At 44.5% G+C, this 27,319-nt stretch overlaps 1 protein-coding gene across 1 annotated transcript in view; it reads left to right on the top strand.

Annotated features, from left to right (window-relative positions):
• The window catches only part of Msp300 (Muscle-specific protein 300 kDa), a 314,508-nt gene that overhangs the window by 183,621 nt on the left and 103,568 nt on the right, over positions 1 to 27,319 (top strand). Inside the window, exons 57-80 of the mRNA XM_070521946.1 lie at positions 944 to 1,267; positions 3,571 to 3,723; positions 4,446 to 4,601; positions 4,703 to 4,804; positions 5,461 to 5,586; positions 5,925 to 6,023; positions 7,029 to 7,163; positions 8,907 to 9,071; positions 10,348 to 10,671; positions 11,577 to 11,729; positions 12,394 to 12,561; positions 13,315 to 13,641; positions 14,203 to 14,349; positions 15,123 to 15,287; positions 15,560 to 15,700; positions 16,278 to 16,460; positions 17,568 to 17,717; positions 18,895 to 19,059; positions 20,486 to 20,713; positions 22,266 to 22,364; positions 23,812 to 23,964; positions 24,843 to 25,007; positions 25,964 to 26,144; positions 26,916 to 27,064. Of these exons, the coding sequence (XP_070378047.1) occupies positions 944 to 1,267; positions 3,571 to 3,723; positions 4,446 to 4,601; positions 4,703 to 4,804; positions 5,461 to 5,586; positions 5,925 to 6,023; positions 7,029 to 7,163; positions 8,907 to 9,071; positions 10,348 to 10,671; positions 11,577 to 11,729; positions 12,394 to 12,561; positions 13,315 to 13,641; positions 14,203 to 14,349; positions 15,123 to 15,287; positions 15,560 to 15,700; positions 16,278 to 16,460; positions 17,568 to 17,717; positions 18,895 to 19,059; positions 20,486 to 20,713; positions 22,266 to 22,364; positions 23,812 to 23,964; positions 24,843 to 25,007; positions 25,964 to 26,144; positions 26,916 to 27,064 (4,158 nt within the window). The remainder of the gene's footprint in view (positions 1 to 943; positions 1,268 to 3,570; positions 3,724 to 4,445; positions 4,602 to 4,702; positions 4,805 to 5,460; positions 5,587 to 5,924; positions 6,024 to 7,028; positions 7,164 to 8,906; positions 9,072 to 10,347; positions 10,672 to 11,576; positions 11,730 to 12,393; positions 12,562 to 13,314; positions 13,642 to 14,202; positions 14,350 to 15,122; positions 15,288 to 15,559; positions 15,701 to 16,277; positions 16,461 to 17,567; positions 17,718 to 18,894; positions 19,060 to 20,485; positions 20,714 to 22,265; positions 22,365 to 23,811; positions 23,965 to 24,842; positions 25,008 to 25,963; positions 26,145 to 26,915; positions 27,065 to 27,319) is intronic.

A 27,319-nucleotide genomic window follows, 5' to 3' on the forward strand; every position in this document is an offset into this window, starting at 1 on the left:
TGCTTCCTTGTGGGAAGGTAAATGGAAAGCATTGTCAGTGCCAGACTGCTAAACATTGCCTGGTTGCGTGTCAGTATACCTACCCAAATAGCGATAAAGCAGCACCAATACTGGTTCTATGTTGCACTGACATGGTCACATATATAGGGCCAGTGTTGCCCAATTTAGGGCCAATATAGCTTCATGTTGAGCCCACATTGGCTGTGCTTCCTGCTCAGCTAGATCAGCTTCACAGCTGGACATGCTGTATTACTCCTTTGAAGTAATGTGGCTCAGAGTGTGAATTCTGTCACATAATTACATAATTTTATACATAATTTAGAAAGTACATAATAGGAAAAGAAATGGTGGCTCGTCAAATCATAGAGAGAAACGGTACGTTATGCCCAGACTAAGTTGCTTGCAGCTTGTAACGTGAGTTTAGCATATTCTGGTATTGCTCTTGTGAGAGTATGCATTGTAGAGGTGGAGCACTGTGCAGCCAATTTGTAGCATTTGCATCACGAATGCAGAGATGCTCTGGTGTTGTTGCTGTGATGTGTATCGCTTCAGACAACCTCGGTGTACTGGATTGCGAGCTTGTGAGTTTGTCTTGCAGTGCATTGGGTGTTGCCGTAAGTGTGTATTCATGTCAGGCTCTGTCATGTGTAACAATTCACGGCAAAAAGCAGTGAAACAGTATTGTTTGCATAACTAATCGCACAAGATTATTCCTTCTAGGAGGTATGGTTTTGTAATGTTTATCATTGCCTATGTCAGATATGTAGCTAAGCTGTTGCTTTCAACGCACTGCTTGTGTAGGAAACATTGTCAACTGCCTTCAAAGTTCAAAAAGACATCACTTCTGTCTGTTGGAAATGTGGGCTGTGAAAGCATAAGTGCGAATGCTGCTATCATCTGCTGCCGACGTGTGGCATGATTGGGGCAACACAACAACCTGCAGGAACTGACCGAGAAGAGCAAAGAGGGTGAGGTGCTGCTATCCGAGGTCCGAGAGCAGAGCCAGGTAGTGTCGGCCCGCAGCTCCCCGCAGGGCCAGGCGCTGCTGTCGCGGGAACTGCAGGGGCTGCAGGAGCTCCTGGGCAAAACGCTCACCTCGCTGCAAGAGGCACGGCGCAACCTGGAGAACACGCTGCAGCAGTGGGGGGCGTACGAGTCGCACCTGGCCTCCCTCACCCAGTGGCTGTCGGACACGGAGGCCGAGCTGCGCGCCCCTCAGATGCCCGCTACGCTCGCCGACAAGGAGGCCCTCTCTGCACGTGGAAAGGTGGGCGGATGCAGCAGCCGATGGAGTGTTGAAAAACAACATTAAAGGGACCCTAAAGGCAAATATGAAGCCAAGCTAAAGCGATAGATTAGTGCTTGAGAATCTCTAAGGCATCAATATTATTGCGAACAGAGCCTTAATAATCGAGAAATTGAAGCAAATGCAGGACATTATTAGAGACTCCCCCGGGACATTCAGTACTTGCCCGATCATGAAAGCACTCCTCAGATAAGTTCTGTCACTAGTACTCAACCACTCGTTTCAAAAAAAATCCTTGTATTGTATTATAAGACGAAATCAAATGCTATTTGTCCAGTTCTATTTCATTTTTTAGAAAAAGGAACTCTGAAATTACCCTTGACAACAACGCGGGCAACCGAAGGTTTCGTTTTCGCTCGACTCCATGCTGCTCACGCTTTCGTATTTCAGAAGTTTCATTATTGCATAGTGCTGCGTTGATTTTGCTGGCTCGCGAAACTAGCACAAACTGCAAGCAGCAGAGAATTCAACTTCCATGTGATGTCATGGGATGCCTGAATAGTCTACACCATTTGACCAAAAAGCAGCTGCAGTAGAGAATCCACCGCTCTGTCTTGGCTTGGCACCGCCATCTATCGGGCGCTGTTTTACTCACCAACTGCAGCAACGTGTGGTGATGGCGTATGCAATGTCACCATTCCCCCAATTGTGTGGCAGGAGATGTGAATTTCGGAAAAACAATTCGGACATTTCAGATGCAATTTTCTCATAAACTAAGTATTTTCTTGGCACGAAACCAGCATTGCGAGGTTTCTGGAATGGTATTTAAACAGTCCATGTCAACTTAGTATTTGTCTTTAGTGTCCCTTAAAAAAAAACAGTGTGGGAGATAGTTTAGTGTGAGAGCATAGTTTCACACTAAGAATACTATAGATGGAAACCTGTCGCTGGGTCTACATGTTAGTACAGTGCGCCATATTACAGCCGATTAACTATGACGTGATAATAAAAAGTCCAGGGAAAGTAAGTCAACATACAGTCATTGCGGCTGTAACGATTTGTGCATTTTGCTTTTAACGTTGGTGAACGTCATGAAAAAGGATAAAAGGCGTCAATGACGTGTAGCATATTTTCAACGTATTTCAGGTGTGCCATCGTTCATCAGTGCGTTTGGTTCACACCTTGTGATGGCCACGCTGTTATAATTGCTGAAATATGTCCTATCAGGCGTAAGGTCTTGTACTAAAATTACTAGGAGGAAACCTGGCGCTAGTATCTAAGCACGCTGGTGGTGCAGGTTTGTGAATTTGTCCAACTTCCTCCTTTGGCTTTAAACAACTTTCTGGTTACTTGTTTTAACCTAGTAGTGTCACCTCAGATTTGCTGTACGTTGACGATTAGCCTCATTTGCCCTCTAATTTCTACCATGATACTGGTTTTCGTGTACGTATAAAGATAACTATAAAATATGTAAAATAGTTAGCTATTGTGTCACTGCACAAAACCCTTTCGGGTTTATTGACACTCAAAACTAGAAGTGTCGAGACTTGACTATGCAGTGAAATTAGATATCAAAATGAAGTAGTTGTCAATGTCAAATGCTCCATTGCTCTAAGAAATGTGTGACTAGTACGCACTGCAGCTGAACTGCCAGAAACAATAAATATAGCTGCAGTTTGCTTCCTCTATGAATAAATGTCAAATTTTAGACAAATCCATGCATGCACACTACCCATCATACCCATAGGGGTTGAATGACAGCAGCATTTGATTTCACTCTAGTAATCTTAGTAAGAAGGTCTCGTGAAAGTGATGGGGGAATCTAAGCATCGTAAGCATAGTCTATAGAAGCATAGTAAACGTGTTATTGTACCATAAAGTCTATCTGGTACTCAGCAATTAAAGAATATTTTCAACCCTTTAGTGTGGCTGCAGCTTCATGGTACCACTAGAGTAAGTGAAAATTAGAGAATATTAGTATTACAGTAAAATATTTTTAACCTTAAAAGTCATTTGAGGCTAAAAGGGCTTGCAAAATAATTTATAGCTAAAGAAGATCTAGGATTTCATGCTGAAAAAATGAGTGAAACCAGCTTTATCGAAAACAATCATTGGGTCTGACTGGTCTGGGTACCAAAATGCACTCTAGACCAACTGGTACCACTTGAAACTTGTCAAGTCCAGATACACTTAATAAGATTTCTTGACTAGAAAAGTGCAGAAACTAACACTACATGTAAAAAAGGCTTGCACTGGCTACATCACTAGGGGCACACAGAATTCACACGCATTCTGAAGCACCTGGGACATCGTTTCCTCTACAGGAGCTGCGAAGCAAGATTGCTGAGAAGCAGAAGAGCGTGGACAGCTTTATCGACGAGGCCCACTGCCTTCTCCAGCTGTCCGGCGTGGAGCTCGTGCGAGCACAAATGTCGCAGTGCAATGCCAGATACCAGTCCCTGCTGGCAACGATAAAGGTACGAGTAGCTACGCATTTGCATTCAAAACTGGGGTTATTGTTTGTACCAGCCCTGCATATTACCTGCAAAAGTCGCACTATCCGTATGCAGAACAGGCAGCTAGCGCAGAAGGCAAAATCAAGTTCTAGTCTTATTCAGTCATACTGTAATGAGAACCCCAACCTGTAGTGCAGGCAGATGGCAGCCATGGTGGGCTTGGGTAAATAAGGTAAACCATGTTGATAGATTCAAACAATGTTTATTACTGTGAGAACAAATGTATTGGCTCTATGTGGAGGGATGCCCACTCCGCAAGTGATAGAAGTGGAGGAGTCAGTTTACCTCTCGTTGCACATTGACAGACAACATGTTCGTTCACTGGGCAGGGTAAGGTAGCCTGTCAGGTGGGGACCAATAGCTGCAGCTATGGAAAGTGCCTCCTGTCATGCGTTGCTGTCTTTTCACCTTCATTCAGCAAGAGGGTCACCCTGTTTACTGAGAAACTGATGTTATCTCCACACCCCTCTCCATTTTCACAAACTTGATAAAAGAGTGCACTGCTGTGTTGGAATGACAGTGGGGAAAGGGGAGAAGGGTTGATGCACTCTCTCCATACCTCCCACCAGCTTCTGGTGCATCGCTTCATGCAAATGTGTGTCGATGCAGTACACCGGAAGAAATGGGCATACATTCCACCCCCACCACACTTTTGACGCCTTTTCATTGTTACTGTTGTCCAGGACTTGGCTGCTCGCTGGGAAGGCATGGAGAAAGACCAGCGAGAGTACGAGAAAGCCATGGCTAGCTGCAACGCTTGGCTCGACGAGGCAGAGCAGACGCTGAGTGCGATCCAGAGCGACACTGCAGCACCTGAGGAGAAGCTGACTCGACTTGAGGTTAGTCTCGGGCATTTGGCTGGCTTGGTTTGTAGCTGTTGTGTGGGTGGTGATGTTCGCGTTTATTCGCCGAACTTCACAAACTGTGTTCACATTTCCAGACATTGGTTGTGGGCAAGGTTCATGGCCAGCAGCAGCTCAACCTGGCTTCTCGCCTTGGAGAGCACCTGTACCAGGATACTGCCGCTACAGGAAGAGATCAGGTTGGTGCAGCGTGTCAATTTGTGCTTGACCTCGGCAGTCTTAGACGGGTTTCCGTCCTGCGAGGTAAATGTTTACTGCGGCTGCGTAGCATGCTTTGTGCAGCATGATCATTATCTGTACCACTCTGTATTTTGATCCTGTAAGGGAAGTGGTTTGAAGTAATTGTAACGTTGCGAGTCACCTTTTGATGTATCAGGTTTTTTAAAATGACATGAACATGTACAGCGTAATACAACTTCCTCGCATGTTAAGTAACTTATTTGTAAAACTCAGTGACATATAAACCTTGACACTGCAGTGACCACCTGTTCTCTCATGCTTGGACAATCTCTTCAAGGTACTGGAGTTCTTCACTCCTATTGTTCAGATATTGAAGAGCCCCATAGCATTTTTCATGCTGTGGTGTTTAAGAATGTTATACAATAAACTAATGAACACGAACAGTTTGAAGGCCTTTGCTTGGTATATTCCATAGATTTCAGGGTGTTAATGTCAAAGATTAACTCCTGATGAGATTGGCTGACTTACAGGTTTTCTTAAAGGCAGTCCTCAATAAGTACTTTGCAAATGTCTAGCCTCTAGGAACCTTAAGATGCGCAATTAAACACTCATGTGCCAGAAGCACGTAAACATTTGTTTGTCTCTTTGGCGACAGGTGCGGCTTGAGCTGCGTGAACTGCACGAGCGATGGGAATCTTTGGAGTCCAAGATTGCAGAACTGCAGAAGCAGCTGCAATTGCAGAGCCACGCCCGCAGCAGCTTTGTTGATTCACTGAGCCAGGTAAGGATGCAGTTTTATAAAAAGAAAAAAAAAATAGACCTGCCCCGTTATGTTACTGTCCTGTGGATTTGAAGTTGCAATCAAGAAGTTGGCTAACAAAAACCTGTGTCCTATGTCCATGTCCTATGAGAGGGGAAAACATTTAGCTCTGTAACCTCATGCTAAAGAGAGATGCACACCTGAAGTTTATTTATGTCTTTCGTAAAGAATAAAGAGAAACACACAGTGATAGCTCATATTGTACGGAAGACGAGGGTCCACGGCCATGGGAATGAAACCCGGCACCTAGTTCTTTCGCTATAATAGGATGTGCCGCAAAATTTTCTCCTGTTCCTTAGGTCCAGATGTGGCTCGACAATGCTGAAAAGACCGTTGCCGAAGCCCGAGACAAGCTCCCGTCACTCCAGGAAGCACAGGGACGTCTACACTCACTCAAGGTACTTATATTACCTGTTGCCACGTTGCACAGTTTGCCACTTTTTTTTTCTTGAAATTGACATAATTCAAAGCAGGTCATGTTAGGATGAGCTAGATTAGCCTATTTTAGCTCCGCATGTGCATTCAATGTTTGAGATTACGTGACATGCCAACACTATGAGGGAATGATGAAGTTGTGCCCACGAGTTATATCTTTCAGTTTTGGGCGACATTGTGTGCGTAGCCACGTTTTGTGGGGCTAAGCTACAAAAGTTCTTGGCAACGAAGGAAACGACGCGCACAGGAGTCCAAACGTACAAAAGGGCATTATTGCTTCTTGATCATAATAGTACCAGCTAGTCAAAATATGAGGATTACTTGCTCTGTGAGACACTCTGAAGAGTTGAAGAGGTAACATAGAAATGCCTATACATGGCATAGGGATGCCAAGAGTGGCAAGACCCATGTTATTCATGAGTGCAGTCCCTCGAACTGAAGCACATATGAGCAATTGTGTTTGCCTATGCCAGTGGCGTGCTCTGAAGCCGAACGGGAAGCCTTCCTTGGGGTAGTCCCACAGAACGCACAGATAAATGTGTAGCCAGTCTGTGCATGCAGACCTCCCCAATCCACAGAAGATGAGACAATCTCCTCTTGCACCAGAGCTATTTACACTATTGGTGGCACTAGCACGGGAGCGCTCGCACCGTTGCTTGTCGCTGGTGCATAACTGCAACGCCCGCTGCTCCCACCATTTCATGTTTGTCATGTGGAGAAGCCGAATGTCGAAAGACTTGAGAGTTGTGTGAGGAAGACAAGTGTCAGGGAACACGGAAGTGTCGAGCTCGCCCAATTTCAGCACCTACGAAGACCTTTGCCATTTTATAGTGATACTTCTAGCTTGACCTCTTGTGGGCATTCTTATCGTTCTTTTGTTGCACGTCGATCTCTACTTGCTTCTGACCTCTCATTGCTATGTAAATGCGTGGAATGTATTTGACGTATGTTACGATACTTTTGTACAGCTGCTGCAGCAAGAAGCAGTGCTGCAGCGACGGCAGCTGGATTCTTTGGAAGAGATGTCACGGGGCGATGCATCATCTAAAGAGAGCCTTGAGACAACGTCAACACGTCTTGGCATCGTCACTGAAGAACTGAAGGTGTGTACTCCGTGTTCTGTGTTCTCTGTATTCCTAATTTGCTTCACTGGATGTGACTACTCAGCAACTGGCGCATGGGCGAGCTAAGAAAAAAACCTTAAAAAGCTAAAGAACAGGATGAGCTTAAGAAGAAAAGTGATGAGCTGAAGAGGGAACAATCACTAACGGGAAAGAAAAAATGCTTTACTCAGTCATTAAACATTCTTCTATTTAAGTCACATCACAGTTGTTTTAAGTACTCCATCTTTCTTTTGCAGAAGTGTTGAAGTATGGAAAGTACGAACTACACTAGATGAGTTGCTTAAAGTTTGACACCCGAAAATGTTTACACAAGATGCCGTTAAACATGTTGCATTGTAGTTTATTCCGTATGTTAGTGCTTACCTTGTCCTGTTATGTCTCTGTAAGAGATTCAAACCAGACAAAGGGGTCACAGGGAAATAAGAGACGTAAAGTGATAAACCATGGCTGCATGAGGGTAGCCTCAACCCTGGAGCCAACGTTTAAACAAAAGGATGCATCTTCATCAGGCCATGACTAAGACAAGTCTCATATTGAAAACGTAGGTCCCAGGTTGAGGCTTCCCTTGTTTGGTTGCTATTGATCTGTATGAGACTGTTACTTTTACATTGTAACTGTGCGATTTCAGTTTTTACTATTCTTGTGCTTGATCTTGCTATTTATATTCCTAAAGCAGAAATATATGTAAGTGAAGCCACCTCTCCCCCCCGATTTCTTTTCTTGGCTTTAGCTAATTGTCTTGGCTGGTTACTGTTATAAAATGAAACATCAGTGGCAAAAAAAGAACTGGGGAATTCCGCATGTCTCGCGTGGCTGCTCTGCCAACTAAACTGGCGCAGTCGCCTCCACTTCCGCTGCGTTCCCCGTTGTTTACGCAGCTGTGCTGCCAAGATGAGTAGGTCGTTACTGATGTAGTTCTTGCCAAACTGGCCACCAGTTCATCAGGAAACTCAGAGCAGTGCTTTTAGGACTTCTTCAATGCCATTTGTATACATGATCTCGCAAGCACAGTCGTGTACTTAAAACCTTTTTATTTGCACAAGGTCTCCTTGCTTCAGTTATGACATACAGGAAGCCATCTAAGTAGCTCGTTTAATGCTTATACTGAACGTTGGGGGGGCTGGTAAGAAACTTTTCTTTTGTGATTTTGCTTGGAAACATTGTGCACTAACTTTTAGTTTATACTGTAGCTCCCCTTTGAGATCAGCATGAAGGAAGCATAGAAATACGGTCGCAATTTGTCAGGGAAGCAAGCTTAAAAGAATTCCTCTCAGAGGGCGTGCGTGAAGGTATCAAAGTACACATGAGGATTTAGAGTGTAGCGATCTGGGTGTGGGAGGGGGAAGCCATGTCCTATAAATATATTCAGCAGCCAAGCAGACCCCCTACTTCCCTTTTATCTTTACTTTTTGTATGCCTCTTTCTGGCCTTTGTTTGCCTCAATTGGGGCCTGTTTTTAGAAAGTGAAGCCCCAGTTTTGAGACGTAAACCAGACACTTCTTGCGTTGGGCTGCTATAAACGAAACACGAAGAAACAACTTAGAAGCTGCACTTAACTAGGCATGTCTAGTAGTAAGTCGGTTTTAAAAAAGGAAGAAGAAAACAGAGACTGGACGTACAGTCAAGAGAGTTTAGTTTGTTTGCAGGTGCTCGTCCTCATTTTTTTTTTTTTGCACTGTATTTCTTTGCATCGATAAAACCGTCCTGGCTCCGTCTCCTCAGACGTTGCTGGCCAGCCTCGAGAAGCTGTCAGCGCTGGCGCAGGAGCAACGCGAGCGCAAGGAGCAGCTCGCCTCCTGGCTCGAGCAGATGCACGAACGACTCGACCTGTGCCGAGACGTCACCGGAAGCCGACCCGTGCTCAAGACCCGCCTCGACAAGCTTCAGGTGTGCACTCGATCATGCTCTTGGCTCTAACACGTGTGGTGGACAGGTCTCTTGATCTCATAGCATCAAGGCATAAACAGAAATGAGATTTGGAGGGCTCCATTTTATCTTGGACTGCATGCTTATAAAAGACGCGACCTTTTCGAAAGACGCAAAATAGCACAGCTGGTGGGGGCAGAAAAGAAGTGCACCAAACTGCAATTTCCTGTGTGGGGAGAAAATACAAATCTGCAAATTGTCATATGTATTCTTTCATGTTATGTTTTTTTGTTTCTTGCCTCTATGTTCTTGTTTCCAGAAAGAAAATTTATATATATAGTATATGTTTCAGTTTTAAGTCTAAGCGCACATGTCGGCTTTTCTTGCAAGTTTTCTTGCGCATTTTAGTTTCACTTGTCATGCTTATGTTATGTGATATAAACATGTTGTCATTGCACTTATGTTATTAAGTAAATGAAACATTAATTACATGTGAGACTATTTATGGGGTGTATTTGCAAAAGGTGTTGCAGCACCGATCGAATTGGCTGACAGCTCACTTAAAGGAAGTTTGTCGTCGTCAACTTCGGTACCAATGTGTTCATACTTCAAGACATGCACGTAGCTGTATAAAATGTAGGGTTTCCATTCATTTCTCTAGATGAATGAATTGTACATTGAATAAGGATGGCCTTTTTGCTCTGGTATGTACCCCTTCAGACTGGGATACATAGCGAAAAAAATTACACAGGGACAAGCAGAACACAGGACGAGCGCTAACTTTCAACAATTGATTTATTGCAGCTGGTGAGTATATATGTACTCACTGGGACACCACTACAATAGAACACACTGAAGGGAAGGAGGAAAAGTCAGTCATGTGACTACTATGCCCAAAAATTCAAGCTCTTTCCTTGATAAAAATATAGACGGCGTGCTAACGCACCCTTCACCTGCTCTGGCTATCTCAGCTGCTTCCACAATTTCCCTCGTAATCTTATTCCTGTGGCGATAGACAACAACTGTTCGTTCGAATAGCGGGAAGCAAGGAGCCTTCGCGTCACATTTTCTACAATGGGCAGCCAGATGCCCATCTATTGCAATGCTCTCCACTTTGTTGCTATGCTCCGCCAGACGCACGTTTAAACATCTGCCCGTCTGGCCCACGTAGTACTTCCCACACGAGAGTGGGATCTTATACACAACATTCTTTACACAACAAAGATCCTTTTGTTGCATGCACTCGTAATGCACTCGTAAAGCGGAGACTCGCTCTCACGTTCCCCGCTTCTTTCAGGAGCTGGAGAAGCAGCAGCCTGAAGGGGTGTGCAAGGCCCAGGCGCTAGCCGAGTGCACCGCGACGCTCGTGACGCTGCTGACACCGCGTGAGCGGGCCGCCCTGGAGCAGGAGAGCGGCACGCTGGAGGGAAGCGTGGCACGGCTGGGCGCCGAGGTGGAGCAGGCCCGGCACGCGCTGTCGGCGCAGCTCCGCCTGTGGGACGCCTACGAGGAGCACTACGAACGACTGCTGGGCTGGCTGCAGGGCGCTGAGCAGACGGTGCAGCAGTTTGCCCTGCAGGCCACCCTCAACGAGAAGAGGCAGCAGCTAGACAAGTTCCAGGTGATGCCAAACACTTCCTCTGTCTTAGCAAGGCCACGAATTGGGCTAGTTACACTCTGAGCGCAAGGTCACGTGTTCGACTTCCGGCAGCCGCATTCTGATGAGTGCTAAAGGCAAAAATTTTCATTTAGGTGCAAGTAAAAGTACCTCTGCAAATTTGCAGGGACAACATGGTATGAGAGACGCCTTTGCCCTGCAGTGGGCATAGTAGCCAGGCTGATGATGATGATGACGATGATGATGATGATAAAAGTACCTCGGGCTGTCAGGATTAATCCGGAGCCACACATTATGGGGGATTCCTCGTAGCCTAAAATGTTGCATTAATTATGTTGGTTAGAATTCATTCTCAGAGATAGTAACAGTGCAAACGAGAAACGAAAAAGAAGGCACGTAGACACAAGTGCATTCCCTGTCTGTCAGCTGCTTTCTGTGTTTGGAATGCAGCTTCTCTCGAGTCAGGCAGACCTTTTTAGAGTGCTGTAGGCCCAGGGCAGTGCCTACGCATTAAATGACCATGCATTGCCGAAGATATGCACGAAGTGTTCGCTATTAAGAAGGCAACCTGACACACCTGTTGGGAGCTTGGAAGGGCAGCAGTTGAAGTGTCATGTTATCAGTTTAATGAATGGAATTGTGGCGCAGCAACAAGAACACAGACGACAGGGACAGGCTTTGACTTTCAACTGATTCATTTCTGGGGGAAAACAAGCGTTACATGTATTCAGCACACATGCAGAGGAACACCAAATAAGAGTATCCACATTGTTTTATAGAGTTATCAGTTTAAGCAGCATTTGCATATTGTTTCGAGTTCTCGTGCACTTGTGCCATGTTTTGAGCGTGGTGTTCATGGCAAGCGATATTGAAAACTAATGTACAAGTCTCTAACATCCCTCCAACAGAGCCTGCTGAGCGAACTACATGCCACAGAACGAGACTTCGACTCCCTCTCGGACAAGGCCCAGGAGCTGATGGTGTCCAGCGGAGAGATGCGGCTTTCCATGGCTGTCAGCCAGCTCACTGCACGCTTCCAGTCTCTATTGGAGACCTGCAAGGTACCCACTTGGAAGATTTTCTAACAAGCACATTATTATAGGAGGTTCTCTTCAAGACAAACAATAAATACTGTGAAGTGAACAAGCTTGGGTAGTTGCTCTTAATTATCCGTAGGTTCATTGCACTTTCTTTAAACTGAACTTCTGATGATACAGAAATCTTCTCAATCTTTCTGCAATCTGAGAAAAGCTTTCTAAGATCTCAAATACATGTACCATCTCGATTTGCAGTTGCGCCATGTGAGTGCAAATATATATACATCTTTTTTTTTACCAGCTCTGTTATAGCTCAAAGTTTGGTGCTGCATGATCTTGCCTGATCTGGCTTGACATTTCAAATGTAGTGACCCATGTTTGTTTCTTGTGATGTATGTGATCCATGAACTTTGTGTCATAATCAACGGCATGATTGGAAAACAACACCGAGCTTCCAAGTGAAGGGGGCAAAAAACACACACACACAAATAGCCTTTGGTGTTTGGCACAGCATGGATGGGACTGACTCTGATTAAGGCAGCTAGACAGTTTTGTGTGATATTCTGTCTGGATAGAGTTCCTTTCTTTCAAACTTGCTCTGCTCAAAATTATTCTGTGATGTTTACCTGAGAAGACAAATGTGAATTTTCTGGCAGCAGGCCCAACATTTGTTTCTTGGCGTTTGCAGGAATTGGTGAAGAAATGCGAGCAGCATGTCCAGGATCACTCCCAGCTCGAGAAGAAGCACGCCGAGTGCGCCAAGACTCTAGCCCAGGCGCAAGAAATGTTTGTTGAAATTCAGGCGCTCCCAAGTGGCAACAAGGAGAGACTCACCCACAAGCTGGCACAAGTGAAGGTGGGGAACGCTGGTTTTCTTGGCCATGTAGACGTAAACACAGACTAAAAAAAGAAAAGCAATGCGGTTATGTCACTCAAATGGTACAACGCTTTATAATATAACTTGCAGCCTGTATTTAGCTTCAACTGCCATGTATGTTAGTCAACATGCCAGCATACCTGATTACCACTCCATTGTGTCAGCTGCTGCGTATGTTAAGCAATGAACCGTCATTGCATTAGCTTGGAAACATGCAGCCCCACAAAGATTGGCAGTTGGTGCCAGGTGAACATCATATGATGCTGGCACCTAAGGAGAGTTCCGGCTCTCTTACACCAGATTCTTACATTCTCACATGCACATTCTGTGCTGTCTAGCATCAGTCAGTCATTCATTCGATTCATCAATCAATCAGTCACTCAATTGATCTGTCATTCAGTCAATCGATTAATCAGTCAATCAACTAGTGACTCTGTCAATCTATTAATCAATCAATCAGCCAGAGTCAGTTGCGCAGTCAGTCAATCGATTAGTCAGTCAATCAGTCAGCTAGTCAATATATCAGTCAGTTGATGAATCAATCAGTCATTTAATCAATCAGATGATCAGTAAGTTAGCCATTCCATCGACTGTTAAACCAGTCAACCATTGGCTCAATTCGTCAATGAAGTGATCAGTCAGTCAATGGATTCATCAGTCAGTCAATCATCAGTGGCTCAATCTCTCAACCGCAATTAATTGTGCCCCTTTTCTTTCCACGGTGACGTGCAGGAGCTGCTGCAGGGCAAGAGCGAGGCCCTGAACCTGGTGAACGCGACGGTGCAGATCGCCGAGCAGGTCCAGGTGGGCAGCTCCCCCGAGGGCTGGAAGGCCATCCAGGGGCTCCTTCAGCAGCTGCAGTCGGCCTATGAGGCCGTCTTCGACAAGGCCCAGAACCTGGAGCGCGTGCTGCAGTCGTCACAGTTCCTCTGGTCCGAGTACCACGAGGCCCTGCAGAGGCTGCAGACCTGGCTCAAGGGCCTCGCGGCCAAGGCTGAGGGGGCCTCGCGCCTCTGCACCACTCTGGACGAGAAGAAGGCGCACCTCCGCACTTGCCGAGTGAGCTACTTGCTTTCGCATCCCTGGCTGTTGTTGATAGCTAATAATGTTGTTAGCCGACACTATTAGCATTTCATCCTGAATCGTCACGTCTTGTACCTGCGCGTGAATTTTTAATGTGCACCTGGCACATGTGCCGAGTGTTGCCTAGATACGAGCACCGGGTGCGTATGACCCTTCCAGCTAAGTCCACTGACCTGTTCGTGCTGAAATTTTGCACAGAGATAGCATTTCATGCTTGCTGCTGCTTAATACCACGTTTGAGTGCCTTAGTCATCCATTTAAACCACAATAAATTCAAAGTGCACTAACGAAAAGTGTATTCTGCTGTAGTGGATTGGTGGTGCCAACTGACACTGCTGTGGTGAAAGGCAACAGTCTAGGATCGTTTGTTTTGCATTTTGTGCAAAGCTTGTTAAAGTGATGGTTGCACCTTGATTGTTAACTTTCTTTTCTGCCACTTTAGGGCTGCACAGCAAACTTGTCAAATGTGCCGACAATATGTTTTACTGTACCCCTATGAACTAAGAAGTTTTGTTTTTCTGTCTCACTTGTATGCAGGGTCTCCTTGGAGAGCTTAACGAACGTGAGCAAGCCATAGAAGACATCCAGATCAAGGCTGAAGCCATCGCTGACCGTGACAATGAGTCCCAAGAGATGCTGGACGCTGTGGTTAAAGGCCACAAAGAACAGACACAGAAGCTTCAGGTAATAAGTTAGTCAGTTATGGACATACCTCTTGTATATTTAATCTACTGACATGGCTTTGTTGGTTGATGCCACTAGTGTATATAAATATACAACACCATGGGCAATAAAGCACTCTGGGACTTGTGATGTGCTGTTGAGTATGACCTACTGCTAAATAGTTACTATCATGATAGCCATAAGGTTGTAGATCTTCATGACAGTAAGTCTTCATGCCATGCTTCTGCTAGGGCACTTGTATTTCTCATTGGATCATCATCATCATCATCATCATGGTTACACCTGATGATGATGATTATGGTGGTGATGATGATGATCCAATGAGAAATACAAGTGCCCTAGCATAAGCATGGCATGAAGACTTACTGTCATGAGGATCTAGAACCTTATGGCTATCATGATAGTAACTATCTCATTGGATGGCTATGTAAAAATCCAACATGGCTTATGCAAACTCAGACTTTGGAAGTGATTGTGTTAAATTTTGATGACCAGCATTACATTTAAAGAGAGACTATATGTTTAGCTAGCTTGAGCAACTGCTTTTGAGACTGATTTTATGACAGGCACGCTTTTAGTTTGAGCACCTGGCCATGAGTGATGTTTAACAAGGTGTCGGGTTGGGTAATTTGGTAACATTGGTAATTTGGTAATTTGGTCTCTTTATGGTGCGAAGCTTTCAAGTCACACAAGTTTGCTCCTTTTCGAAACTGCACATTATTTGAGACTGGTTCTTCTAACAGTGTGCTGTACTATCTTTTGAAAATTTGCAGGAGGCAGTGAAGTTCTTGGAGGATGCAGTAACCCAACACGAAGAGCTGAGCAAGCACTTGGGCAATGTCCGAGACTGGCTGAGTAGCACGCAGGAACAAGCCGTGGCACTTTCGAACCTTGGCCTCGACCAGCTGGCTTTGTACAGCAATTTGGAAAGGCTCAAGGTGATCCACATTTCTCTATGCCTATTGCTCGACTGCGTTACAAGTTTGTCTGGCGATCCAACAATCAACAGTGTACGCACTGTACTTACTGAATTTTTTTTTTTTGCATTGCAAAGTAAAAGGAAAGTTTTTAGTTGGCATGTGGATTATTATTGTGTACGAAACTTACACGGTGACAACTTCTCGTTGACAGAAAGTGTGGGGTGTGTAATAGAAAATGCAACAGATAAATGATCGCACATCCTGTGAAACTGCCACACTGTTTTTTTCAGGCGATCGAGGCCAGTTTCGGCACCCAGGATGAGGAGATGAAACGAGCCAAGAAGCAGCTGCCTGTTGTGCTTCAGAGTACCCTGCCTGCCGGCCACAACGTTGTGGTGGGAGAACTGGATGCCTTGAAGCAGCAATGGCAGGTGTGTGGCTGGCTGCTTTTGTTTTTCTGTCATAGCATTATCTTCCAAAATCACGTGCTGTGACCAAACAATTTAGTAAATGTTCACAGGGGCAAATAATTTGGTAATCGTGTATTGGGGTACAAATTAGATTGTTTGTGTTTCAAACGTGGTGCCTACATGTATGCATAGATAGAGCTCTCAAGTCACTATCAGAAGTAGTCACTGCTTCTTCCATTAGTTTTTTATATCTCTGATGATTTCCATGAGCATTGTACCATCACCAGAAAAAGCTTGGATGCCATGGCAACAGCTAAAATTTTTAATTTGCATTTGGCGCAGCTGTGCAACTCGGAATCGGGACATGCTCTGTATGGGTCCAACAACCACACATAAACGTATCACTTGATTTCGAGCTGCCTGTCTCAGCTGCAAAATAATTTTTTAAAAAAAGCTTTCTTTTTCTCCTGGTCACTGGTTCCTGGAAAGTGTCCCTTGTCACTTTAATCTTCCTTGGGTACAGGGTAGTAACGGCTTGTTTTTTTCCTACATGTTAAACCACTTATGTTAGAAATAACTGAATTCGTCTTCGGTGCAGGTGGTGAGCGACATGGTGACTCGGGCACGCGAGTCCCTGGAACAACTGTTGAGCCGGTGGGAGGAGCACCACGTCCAGGTGGAGAAGCTCCAGCAGTGGATGTCAGAGCGGGATGCCGAGCTGCAGGGGCTGCTGCTCTGCGACACGCTTGAGGCCAAGAGAAGCCGCCTGGAAAAGCTGCAGGTAGGCTTTGCAAGCTTTGGAAATTGTGGCGTTACAAGTACAATAGGAGGCAGTGTTTTGCACCTTTTGTGATGTGGGACTGTAGGTCTTTTGTTGCTGCATCAGTAGCCGGGAGCAGAACTGATGGTAGGGGGCACCTTGGTTCCCAACATTCGACTCGGTTTTGACTCTTGACTAGGTGCCCTGATGCTAAGTCTGGACTGGGTACCAGGTACAGACTCTGGACTGTACCTGGACTCTGAACAGTACTCTGGACAGTACCGGGTACCCAGACTGGATACCTGGTACTGACTCTGGACTGCGTACCCAGACTGGGTACCCGGTACTGACTCCAGACTGAAATGCCTTTGTACCGACTCTGGACTTAGTACTGCAGTACTGACTCTGGACTGGGTACCCTGGTACCTTTTGCAGACTTGGTTGCTTGGTGCTGACTGTGGACTTGAAAATGTAGGAAAGCCATGTGTCTCATGGGCAACAAGAGATTCAAATGGAATGATAAAAGGGGATGTACAATCTAAGAAGGGTTGAAAAACTGAAAAGCTAGATCCCGTCATAAAGACGCCATGAAATTACACTACAAACTACAGATCTTCTTGTTGTGCACCCTTTACAAATATTGGTTGAAATGCTCTTTAAATTAGGCAGAACCATTTTATAAGCCCCAAATATACTGTTTTCAGTAGCTCACTTGTCACTGAGGAAAAATGCAGTAATGCACATATGTTAATAATGATTTCTTTATCCATTGTACTTATTGATGCTATGAGTTCACATGATTGGCATGAGGCACTTTAACAAGACTGGGCATAGGTGCTGTTAGTACAAATACCTAGCAGAAAGCACGGTATCAGGTCTTATGCTGCTGTGCTGGTACTATATTTTATTTTGTTGAAGTTTGTCGAGCTTAAAAATCGGTCATGTGAAAGTCAAGTGATCTGTGTTTTTTGTTTATGTGTCACCACCTGGCTTGCCCATCATCACTACTAAACTATCAGCTGTATCTTACGAGAAGTAGTAAAGACTCCAAATAAGCCAATAGAGCCAGTGCAACCAGTGGAATGAGTGGTTTCAGACAATCTGTGACCTTTAAAACAATGTTTTCAGGAGACGTTGCGGGATTTGCGAGCGAAGGAACTTGAAGTGGATTCCCTGACCGAAAGAGCACAGCAGCTTCACGGAGGCCACAGCACACGTCGCAGCAGCCGTCTCGCTGATTTGGCTCTGCGTTACCAGCAGCTCCTGGTTGCCCTCACGGTGAGTTTTGTCCTTTTTACGTCTCTTTCTCTTGTCTCGTGTTTAGGGGTGCGTGAGTAGTGATTTTTTTTAGACCGAACTGAATGCGGATTGAATAGTGCCAAAAGCAAATCGAATAGAATATCAAGTAAGTTTTGAATAATGAACAGGCCGTTATCTCAATGCTCGCATCCTGGTATTCTTAAAGCTAGCAAGTTTGTGTCATTACACAGTACATTATGGAGCGTTGTTTATTAAAAGTACATATGGAGCATTAGGAGCAAACAGGTAATTTCTTCACATGCACAGGAACTTTAAGAGAGTGCGAATGATCGCTTTATAGCGTGTAAAGTATGGCTGCCTAAGCGATGAAGTTTGCTCCACTATGAAAGTTCTCATGTTTTAGTTATCTGTACTATGCCCGTTGGGGTGAAAATGTACCGTACTTTTGCTCCGATTTTATGTTTAATTGGGTGCAGTGGACATTTTGAAATCGTTTTCGAAAAGTATTTGAAAATATTTGCATTCATATCTATGAAGAGTGACTATTCGATTTGTTATTTGAAAGTTTCAAATATTCCCACACCCCTACTCATTTTGTTCTTTTTTGGTGTCTGGTTGAAAAGAAGAAAGCTCTCTTTGACATGAAAAAAGTGAAGTTTTTCAAAATTTTTTCTGTTTGCACAAGACTCACACCGCCAACTTCCGGGCTTTAAATTTTTTTTAAATAAAGAGGTTTCACTGCGCCAGAATTTATACCAGTTACTGAAAGTGACGAAGAATATTATACAAAAGTTTTCCTAGCTATGCAGTACCTACTATGCAGTAGCTTGCATAATTGTACTGCAGCCCATGCATCATTTAATTATTGAAGGATACTGATGCAACATGCAACATGTTAGTGCAACAGCACTTAAAGCTCAAAACAGGGCTTGATCTGTTCATTGCACTGTGCTGCACCATGTGTCATGTTGTCATTATCATTATTGTTGTTATGTTGTCATCACTGTCATCATGCTGTCATGTACTAAAATCTTGCAGTCGTGTATGAACCCCACGAACTGTTGAAATGACAACACAAAAGCAAAGCTGAGGGCACGGGGCGCGGGGGTCAACTGCTTAAGCCAGGCTCAGTTTAAAATTTTTTTTAAGTGTGCCTTTTAAAAAAGCATAACCAACTTTGCTCTTTGTTATCCAGGAGGCAGTCACAAAGTGGACCCAATATGTCACCAACCACCAGACCCTGGACAAGCAGGTGGCTGATGCTCAGCAGCAGATCAAGCAGGCCAACGAGAAGCTCGACCAGTGCGAACTGACGGATGGCTCGCTGAGTCAGCTGGAAAGCAAGCTGGCCATCATCCAGGTGCGTCTGCCATTCCACTCTTTAGTCTCATGGATGTTGAGTAGATGTGAGCTAGTATCATGCAGCTGAGGAATAAAACGAATGGCTGCCAATGTGCTCTGTCGAGAGTACTTCAAGAAAGCTGTATCACTGGCGTAAGTTACCTTGCACACTCAGAAATTAATGTGTAAAAAAGCGGCTTTTCATTCCCTAGTGACATTTTAGAGATACTTAGGGATGTGAAATAATGTTAAAGGTTGGCTGAGATGTGGGATGGGAAAGGAGTCTGTGTGTGGGCCCATGTTATTGGAAGCACTAGAGATAGGTCATTGAACATCACGAAATGCTCTTTATGGTCGGAGACTGTATGGAACACACATAAAGGGCAGTGATAAAACGTACATTGCAGCTCTCAAGAACAGACAGGATAGTTTAGGCGTTCAGCTATGCCTGTTTAAAGTACTGTCGTTCAGTAACCAATACCTGCCACAGTGTCCGGGTGCCATTCACTAGTAGAGACGGTAAATGACTGTCTTGTTCTGGAAGAGCTGATTACTCATGCACCGGGCACCGTAGCACCGGGCAACTGGGCCATGAGCGTGTTGTCCTGGCGTTCATGTGGTGGGCAGACATAGAGTAACCATTGACACGGGGATATATGACAGAACACCAAATTTGAGCTGCAGATCAAAGCCTTGCGATGTCTTTATGTTATTGTTTGGTCACAATGCAACCCTCTTAGCAGATCCAAGTCAAATGCGAAGCTTACATACACAAGACACCATGTCGAGGCTCATGACACTTGGCTGATTGCTCCTTCTCCCAAAGCAAGTGCTATGATGCATTTTTTCACAAGGGTCCACCGTGTTCATGCTGCCATGGTTGATCACAATCGTGGAAAAGTGTTTTTGCAAGACATGTGAAAAAGCCACCATATAGACTCGTGTAAGGGCGACACCTGTTTAAGAGCCACACCCCCGATTTGGCAGCGAAAAATTTGTGAAAAAAATTTCCAATGGAGAAGCAATCACACGCACATCGGCAAATTTTCACGCGCTGCATACTTCCGCGTGCCGCTACTAGATGGCAAGAGCTGCGGATTGAGCTTCACTGCAATGGTACATCCAGTGTGTGCACAAGTTGCCAACTGCACTAGCAACATTTTGACCAGAACGTTCAGCTTCCCGTAAGGGCCGCACCTGGTCAAAATTGCCAAAAAAGAAACGTTCGGCCCTTTCACGAGTCTATACGGTACTCCATGTCTTGTATCATTTTGCATCGTCTCTTCACACCTTAGCATGCGCAATTTGTTGATGCATACCTGGTTTTCCCCACTTGTATTTGCTGCACACGCTTATTGCACACAGTCAAATGCGGCTACTGTGACATTTTATGTAAGCCACTGGGATTTGCTTAGATCTGCAAAGTTTCTTTTGCTCCCCCACAGGAGGTGTCGCACAACAAGGATGCGCTGGTGTCGCTGGTGCAATCCGCCACCGAGCAGTGCCAGACGGTGCTGGGCGAGACGGCCCCCGTGGGTCACGGTCCCCTGAGCCGGACACTGCAGAGCCTCACCGAGGCCAAGCTGGCCCTGCTGCAGCGACTGTCAGCTCTGAGGGCCACCCTGGATCACGCCCGCCAGCTCTGGGGAGGCCTGAGCACACTCACCAAGCAGGTAAGCCCTTGCAACAGGGGGCGGAGACACCTGGCAGTGCTGCCATCGGCTGCAAATTTAAATGTTTCCGAGGAGGCGAGCATGGATGCATTTATTCAGTATCACTGAGGTAAATAACGGTAGACCTATAATGGCCGCAGTCACGTCAGGTGATTATTAAATGTCCTCTACATGATGTACATCTGCAGGGCTGTTCTCATTTTTTTCATCAGCACGGCCGGTGACAGTGCTGCTTGGACATTAAGGGGGTGTTTAGCAGAAGCTACTGCCGCGTCTTTCTCTTTCCTGTGTCCTGTTTGTTTTCATATTGCCTTGTCCTTACAATGTGACGGCTGTTCACGGACTTGGGTAGACAGAAAAATTTGATAAAATCTGACAGCTGGCCTGTATCATCTTCATGTAGTGCCAGTTATCAGTAAGGTCACTGTGATGGAGAAGGCGGAAGATGGCCCCCTGGACATGTAGGATGGTTATGCTGGTTGAGGCCAGAGCACAAATCAGCTGTCCCAGAGTGAGATTTCTTAAAAATCAGTTCTAGCTTAATCGATCAAACATCATTACAAGGTGTAGTGGTTTAGCTCTTCCTGGCAAGGAGTGCAGAAGCTAGGGACTTGTGCTTCTTGTCGTGACGACCCGACAATTGCACATCCCCCTCCATAAGGACTTCTGCTAGTAGCACCACTACTGTCAACTTGCTCAGGTCCAGCCCTCACCAAAAGTGGGAACTGATGCGTTACAGAAAGCCCTTCTTGCCCGTGCATAAAAGCAGGCACAGCTCACTTACTGCTCTGTTTTCCGTCGGAATGATGTCGCTTGAAAATTACTCTCTAGTCTGAGCCACCACCTGCATAAAATAACAGGGCAGTCTAGCTGGCCATGTCTTGAGTGACCTCATTGCATTGCAGAACAGGGATTGATGCTAAAGTGACACAGGAGTCACTGAATGTCACTACAGGAAGATTTGCCTGCACCTGCTACGTGAACCTGTAACTCTTTTGAATTTCTCAACGCTTGTGGCTGGACAGGAGCAGCTAAATAGGCTAAAAAAAAGGCAGTGATAGTACTTTGCATAGTTCCAGATACCTGGGGGAAATAAAAATAAAAAGAACTTACTCTTGCTGAGTTTGTAGAAGTGATCATTTGCAGTGATGTGTTTCCCACTCCGGAGAAGGCCACTTTCAGAGTTGCTGAAACACTTTGACCAAAAACACCCACTTCTGTAGCTCGCTGGCTGTGGTGTACTGCTTCTGAGCATAAGGTTAAAGTTAAAATTTCCAGTCACAACAGCTGCTTTCAGATGGGGGGAGAGTGCAAGAGTGCATGTACTTTAGATTTAGGTGCATGTAAAGGATGCCAGGTGGTCAAAATTAATCCAGAGCACCTCCACTATAGTGTCTCTTATAACTCCAGTATTTCTTTGGGATGTTAAACTCTATGAATGAGTGAATCGATCAATCAAAAGGAAAAAGTGATGCTGACCACGTAAGACAAATGAGATGTCATCCGACTTGATTTCATGTTAAAGCACACGTCTGTCATTTTTCTCTCACAGGTTCTGTCTGCTGTGGAGGGCATAGAAGCCTCCTTAGTAGACGCAGGGAAACTGCAAGAGACCTTGGCTGAAAAGAAAGCACACGCCGAACGATCAAAGGTTTGTAAATGTTCACTTTAATTTCAGTGAACTTTGCATTGTATTTTTTAGCGTGAAGAATAAGGGGAACCGAGATCAAAGGTTTGTTAACATAGTTCAGTGTTCATTTCACTAATGGTTAGGGTCTTTTTGAGAGTGAGCATTAAGGGGAACAAAGAGGCTTGGGCGTTAGTTACAACTAAAAGAAGTCAACAGATAATGATTCAAAGAAAAGCATAGGGGAAATTACCTGTATAATTAGTTAAAGATGAGTGGTTAAATTTATGGCAAACTTTTGCATTCTTTAGTAACAAAAACTGAAGTGGGAGAAAAGACAACTTCACTGCTGGAGAGAGCTAAATCCACAACATTTGCATGATGGGTGTTATGCTCTACCATTTAGCCTGGCTGGAAAGCATCTGCTGAGTGGTAGAGCATCCACATGCGTTGTGTCGAGGTTATGTATTCGGCTGCAACTAGTGGCAAAGTGGTCTTTTCTCCTAATTTCATCTTCCTTTTCCTTTATTAAGAACATGAAGCTAATTGCACTCTTCTACTCTTCTTTAACACTCTTCTGTAATTAAGTGAAAGTTATAAAATCAGTTCCCTCTGTGCATTCTTTGGCTTCATTGTGTGTTGGTTTCTTGCAGTTGTTCTTGAGATTGTTTTTGTAATGTTCCTGTGCCTAATGTGCTGCGTAAATTCTTAGGGGTGTTTCGCTACTTTCAGGCCAGAGGAAAACTTAAAATGAAAAAAAAAAATGACATGTTTACACGAGGCTACCTGAATCTGAAACCCAGTACTAATGCGTAAAGCACTGCTAAATGTACTGAAACCTCAGAGCTTGGTATTTAGGCATTAACTCTATCAAAAATTCAAATATGAAGACTAATAGCCTATTAAGTTATTGACACTTGTATCAGTACATTAGGACTAGACTGATAGGATGAGACAAATAGGATTATGCTAATAGGACTAGACCAATAGCCTTTGTTATTTGGTTGAGTAGACCTATTAGTGGTGGCACTAACAGGTGCATTAGGAAATTGTAGCTGACATGCAGGCATAACCGGGCAACGATACAGCCTGTGCTCATAGCATGCCACAGTGGCATGCATGTACATTGTGTGTAACCTTGTATAAGACTCATGCATATTCCTGTTAGCCTAGTAGGCTGCACCCCAAAACTATTACAAAACCTGTTAGACTGTTAGATTCTGCTAGGGTAATCATTCCAGTGTCACACATGATGGCGTTCTTTTTTAAAGCATCAGTATGCGTTTTAGTTGGTTTTTCTCTCCTTTGTGTTTTATTCCCACACAAGAGCACATAGCGTGCCAATGCCAAGTTCCAAATAAGCTGCATTAGCGCAAAAATACCAACACTGAAACAAATTTTGCTTTGTTTAAACTGCGCCGATAGTTTTAACTTGTAATCTCAGTTGCACAATCACTACTCCCATATGCAGGTCCTGGAGCAACGCCTTCTGCAAGAACAAGCACAGGTTGACAACTTGAAATCACGAGCCGCCGAGCTAGCCAAGAGTCACCCGGGCAACGAGCATTCGGAGCCAGCCTTCGAAGCTGTTGAGCGGTTCAAGGACGCGTGCAAGCGTGCAGAGGTAAGAACTCTCTTGAAAGCTCTAAACAATTTGCTTCTCCAGCAAGTGCTTAAAGGCATGAGCAAAACTTAACGCGAAGTAAATTGCACACTTCTTGCAATCTTGCCTTTCTTTGTTTTGTCACCGTTGCAACCATCATTGGTCAGATCAGGCTTGCTGCAAGGCAAATGCTTTTACCAACACTTTTCAATTGTCCCTTCTGCACCACCCTTTTTATATATTTCTATTTCAAGCGCAGCTCTGCTATAATGGGATTTTTTTTTTTTACCTTATCACTTGGTTGGAGTCTCTGTGGCTACCTAGCTTATTTAATTACTCTAGCTGTTGTGGATTCTTTCATCTTTCAATGTGTCCATCAATATGCCAAGCCATAAAACTTGGCAAGCCTTGGCAACGATCAAATAAAATGAGTGTATAATGTTGCCGAAAGGAAGGCAGCACATAAATTCAGAGAAACCGCCACCATAGCTGTCTTGAGCCAACTAATGTTGTTCTGGGTGTCGCTTAACGATTTACTTGGGTGAGCTTCCATAATCATTGCACCTCCTTCTTATAAGTTGCATTGCTGTAGTGGGCCACTGCTTATCTGTTCAAAATTTCATTCTTCCTTAAAGAACTCGTCCTTCTCTCCCAAGTAATCATTATTTATCTAGCATGTTATCAACCCCTTTTTTGTCCTCAGAATCACACTGCTATCTTTCTTGCTCTTGATATTGCACCTCTCATTTTTCTTCCCATAGCTTGTCACACTATCTCCTGTTTTTCTTTTTTTTCTTCCCCCATGCATTTTTTTTTTCTATGAGTGTTTTGGATGTGAATTTAAATCACATGGAAGTGCTTCTAGAGAGTGCTTGTTATCATCCTTATGTTCTGTTCAGAAACTTGTCGAGACCACGGAGAAGGCGTACAGGAGTCACCTCGACTTCAAAAACGCCTGCGACGACTTGGTGTCTTGGTTACGTCAGCTGAGAGAAAAAGTGCCGCCATTCACCCGCTCGCTGAGTGACAGGCTCAGCCTTGAATCAAGCATATCAGTTCTGGAGGTAAGTGGCCACGAAATCTGTTTGAAGTAGTAAAAACTTAATAAGTAGACTTCCATTGATTCAACTCCGGTGAACTTGATCTTTAGGTTAATTCAATTCCGACCAAAGGTTTCGGCTGGCGCCCATACATCTTTGTGGCTCCAACCCTTAGTTGTTTCAATCCTAAAATTGGCCTTTGCCGGATAATTCGAACTTGACCAGTCAGTACGCACGACTAGTGACCCCGATAGTGACCTCCTTAGTGGCAGCATCTCTCCCTGCAGTGCTTAGGGAATAGTGAATGCATGAAACACGTGTCATCTCTTGTCGAAAACGCCTTTGTTCGGCCCACCCTAGGAAGATTTTCAAGCAATGACTGTAGCTAGCAATGTCCGATTAAACTATTTACTTGATTTAACGTGCACCTTTCTTTTATTTTTAAAGTAATTGGGCCGAAGCTTGGCTGCGTGGTGCAGTCAGGCACGAAACCAAAACTGCCTTTGCAATGGTCGTATGCTTTATTGCATAACACTGGTTTATTGTGGCGGAGCTGACTTTAAAAAAACGTGTGGCGAAGTTAAATTTAGAAAACCAGCCACCTCCTCTTTCTGCTCTCCTCTTTCTGAAGTCTGTATGTCTGTTTCTGCACTGAATTTTTTACATGAATGCTAACCAACTTCCTCAATTCACTTTCCTCATAATGCTAGCCTGTCATGTTTAATTGTCATGTATAAGTCCACCTTCACTCCGATTGGGGCTTTGCACAATGTTGTTTCAGTTCAGCCTCTCACCCTTCGCATCATAAAGTAAACTCTCTTTCAATTTTGCTTGATTGCTTTTATTTTAGTAGTCATACTCTTTTCTTTCTTATTGCAATCCTTTTCTTTTATTTTAAATCGCTTTGTAAGCATATATTCACTCACTTGAATGAGAAAGAAAGAAGTATAATAAGCAACGCTTTTAACTCGTTTCTGTAGGACCTACTGGCCAAGCGTGCAGAAGGAAACTTAAAGCTCGATGCAGTGGTCGCTGCTGCCGAGACAACAAAAGCTTCTACGTCAGAGCCTGGCATTGCACTTTTGGACAATCAGGTCTCTGCACTTAAGGGCGACCTCACGAGCCTTTTCGATGAGATTTCAACCACAAAGGAAAAGCTGGGTAAGTTGCCATCGCCGATTTTTGCAGAAGTACATAATTGGACAAAATGCGGTGGTCATTGGCACTTCAGATACACATAAGCAATTATACTTTATTTGCATTATATTGTGCATGTCTGGCTAGGCATTTTTTTTTCTTCTTTTAAACAACTTGGTCCAGGTTTCACATGGAGCTGTCATTTTCTGACAAAAAGTGGGGAAGGTGACAACAAAAGATGCATTTTAGTTAGCGCTAAATTGTTCGCTCTTCTTTTATCTCCGGAAGTGTCTCATGGGTGTCACGGTGCGTGGGCAGTCATAGATGAGGACCAAACTGTAAACAATTTATTGGATGAACTTGTGCCCTCTAAACCAAGATACAACACGGCGGCTGTAATAGGACAAGGACAGTTAGCGTTCATCGAATCCAGTGATGGCACTCGCATCTGACTGTATTCTTACAGATGCACGATTACCTCTTCGCAATATGTTTGCGGCGACCACGTAAATTTCAGAACGTGCTGCAAACACCGGTCTACGCGCCCAACGGTCAGATATAGCTGGCCAGTCTATCTGGAAAAAAATGACTGCAATACTCAAAACGTTCAAGTAACACATTATTGGGAGCACAGCTTGCGGGACAGCGGAACTCCTAATAGCAATGACTGTCCAAAACAGAAAAGAAAAGCATGTCGCAGTGGTATGCATTGGAAGTTTCTGTTTTGGGAAATGGAACTTGGCAATACATTAAGAGTTCCAAAATTTGTTTGCATCTCTTCTGCCCGCCCCGTAGGCACAACATGCTCTCAGCTGCGGGAGTTCCGCGAAGAGTACGAGCACATGAGTGAGTGGCTGCAGCTGATGGAAGACGACATCAAGAACCAGCGAACACTGCTGTGGCCCACGCTGGAAGAGAAGAAGAAGGCATTTGAAACGGCACAGGTGCGTGTTTCTTGTGTCCGTGTGTTGCTAGTTTAAAGGGATACTAAATAGAAGCGCCAAGTTAAGCTGTGCCAGTAAATTACAGTAAACCCACATTATAGTAAAGTCATCGGGAGAAGAGATGAGCTTTGTTATAAGCAGCGTTTTGTTGAAAGCAGAGATGTTCTAAAACACTCATAGTAATGCAGGACTACCACTCAAACACCGCTGAAGCTCTTACTGTATCCACTGAAACACAGCCATGATTGATCGTGG

Source organism: Dermacentor albipictus, chromosome 7, assembly GCF_038994185.2.
Source record: "Dermacentor albipictus isolate Rhodes 1998 colony chromosome 7, USDA_Dalb.pri_finalv2, whole genome shotgun sequence".
NCBI classification, from domain to species: domain Eukaryota; kingdom Metazoa; phylum Arthropoda; class Arachnida; order Ixodida; family Ixodidae; genus Dermacentor; species Dermacentor albipictus.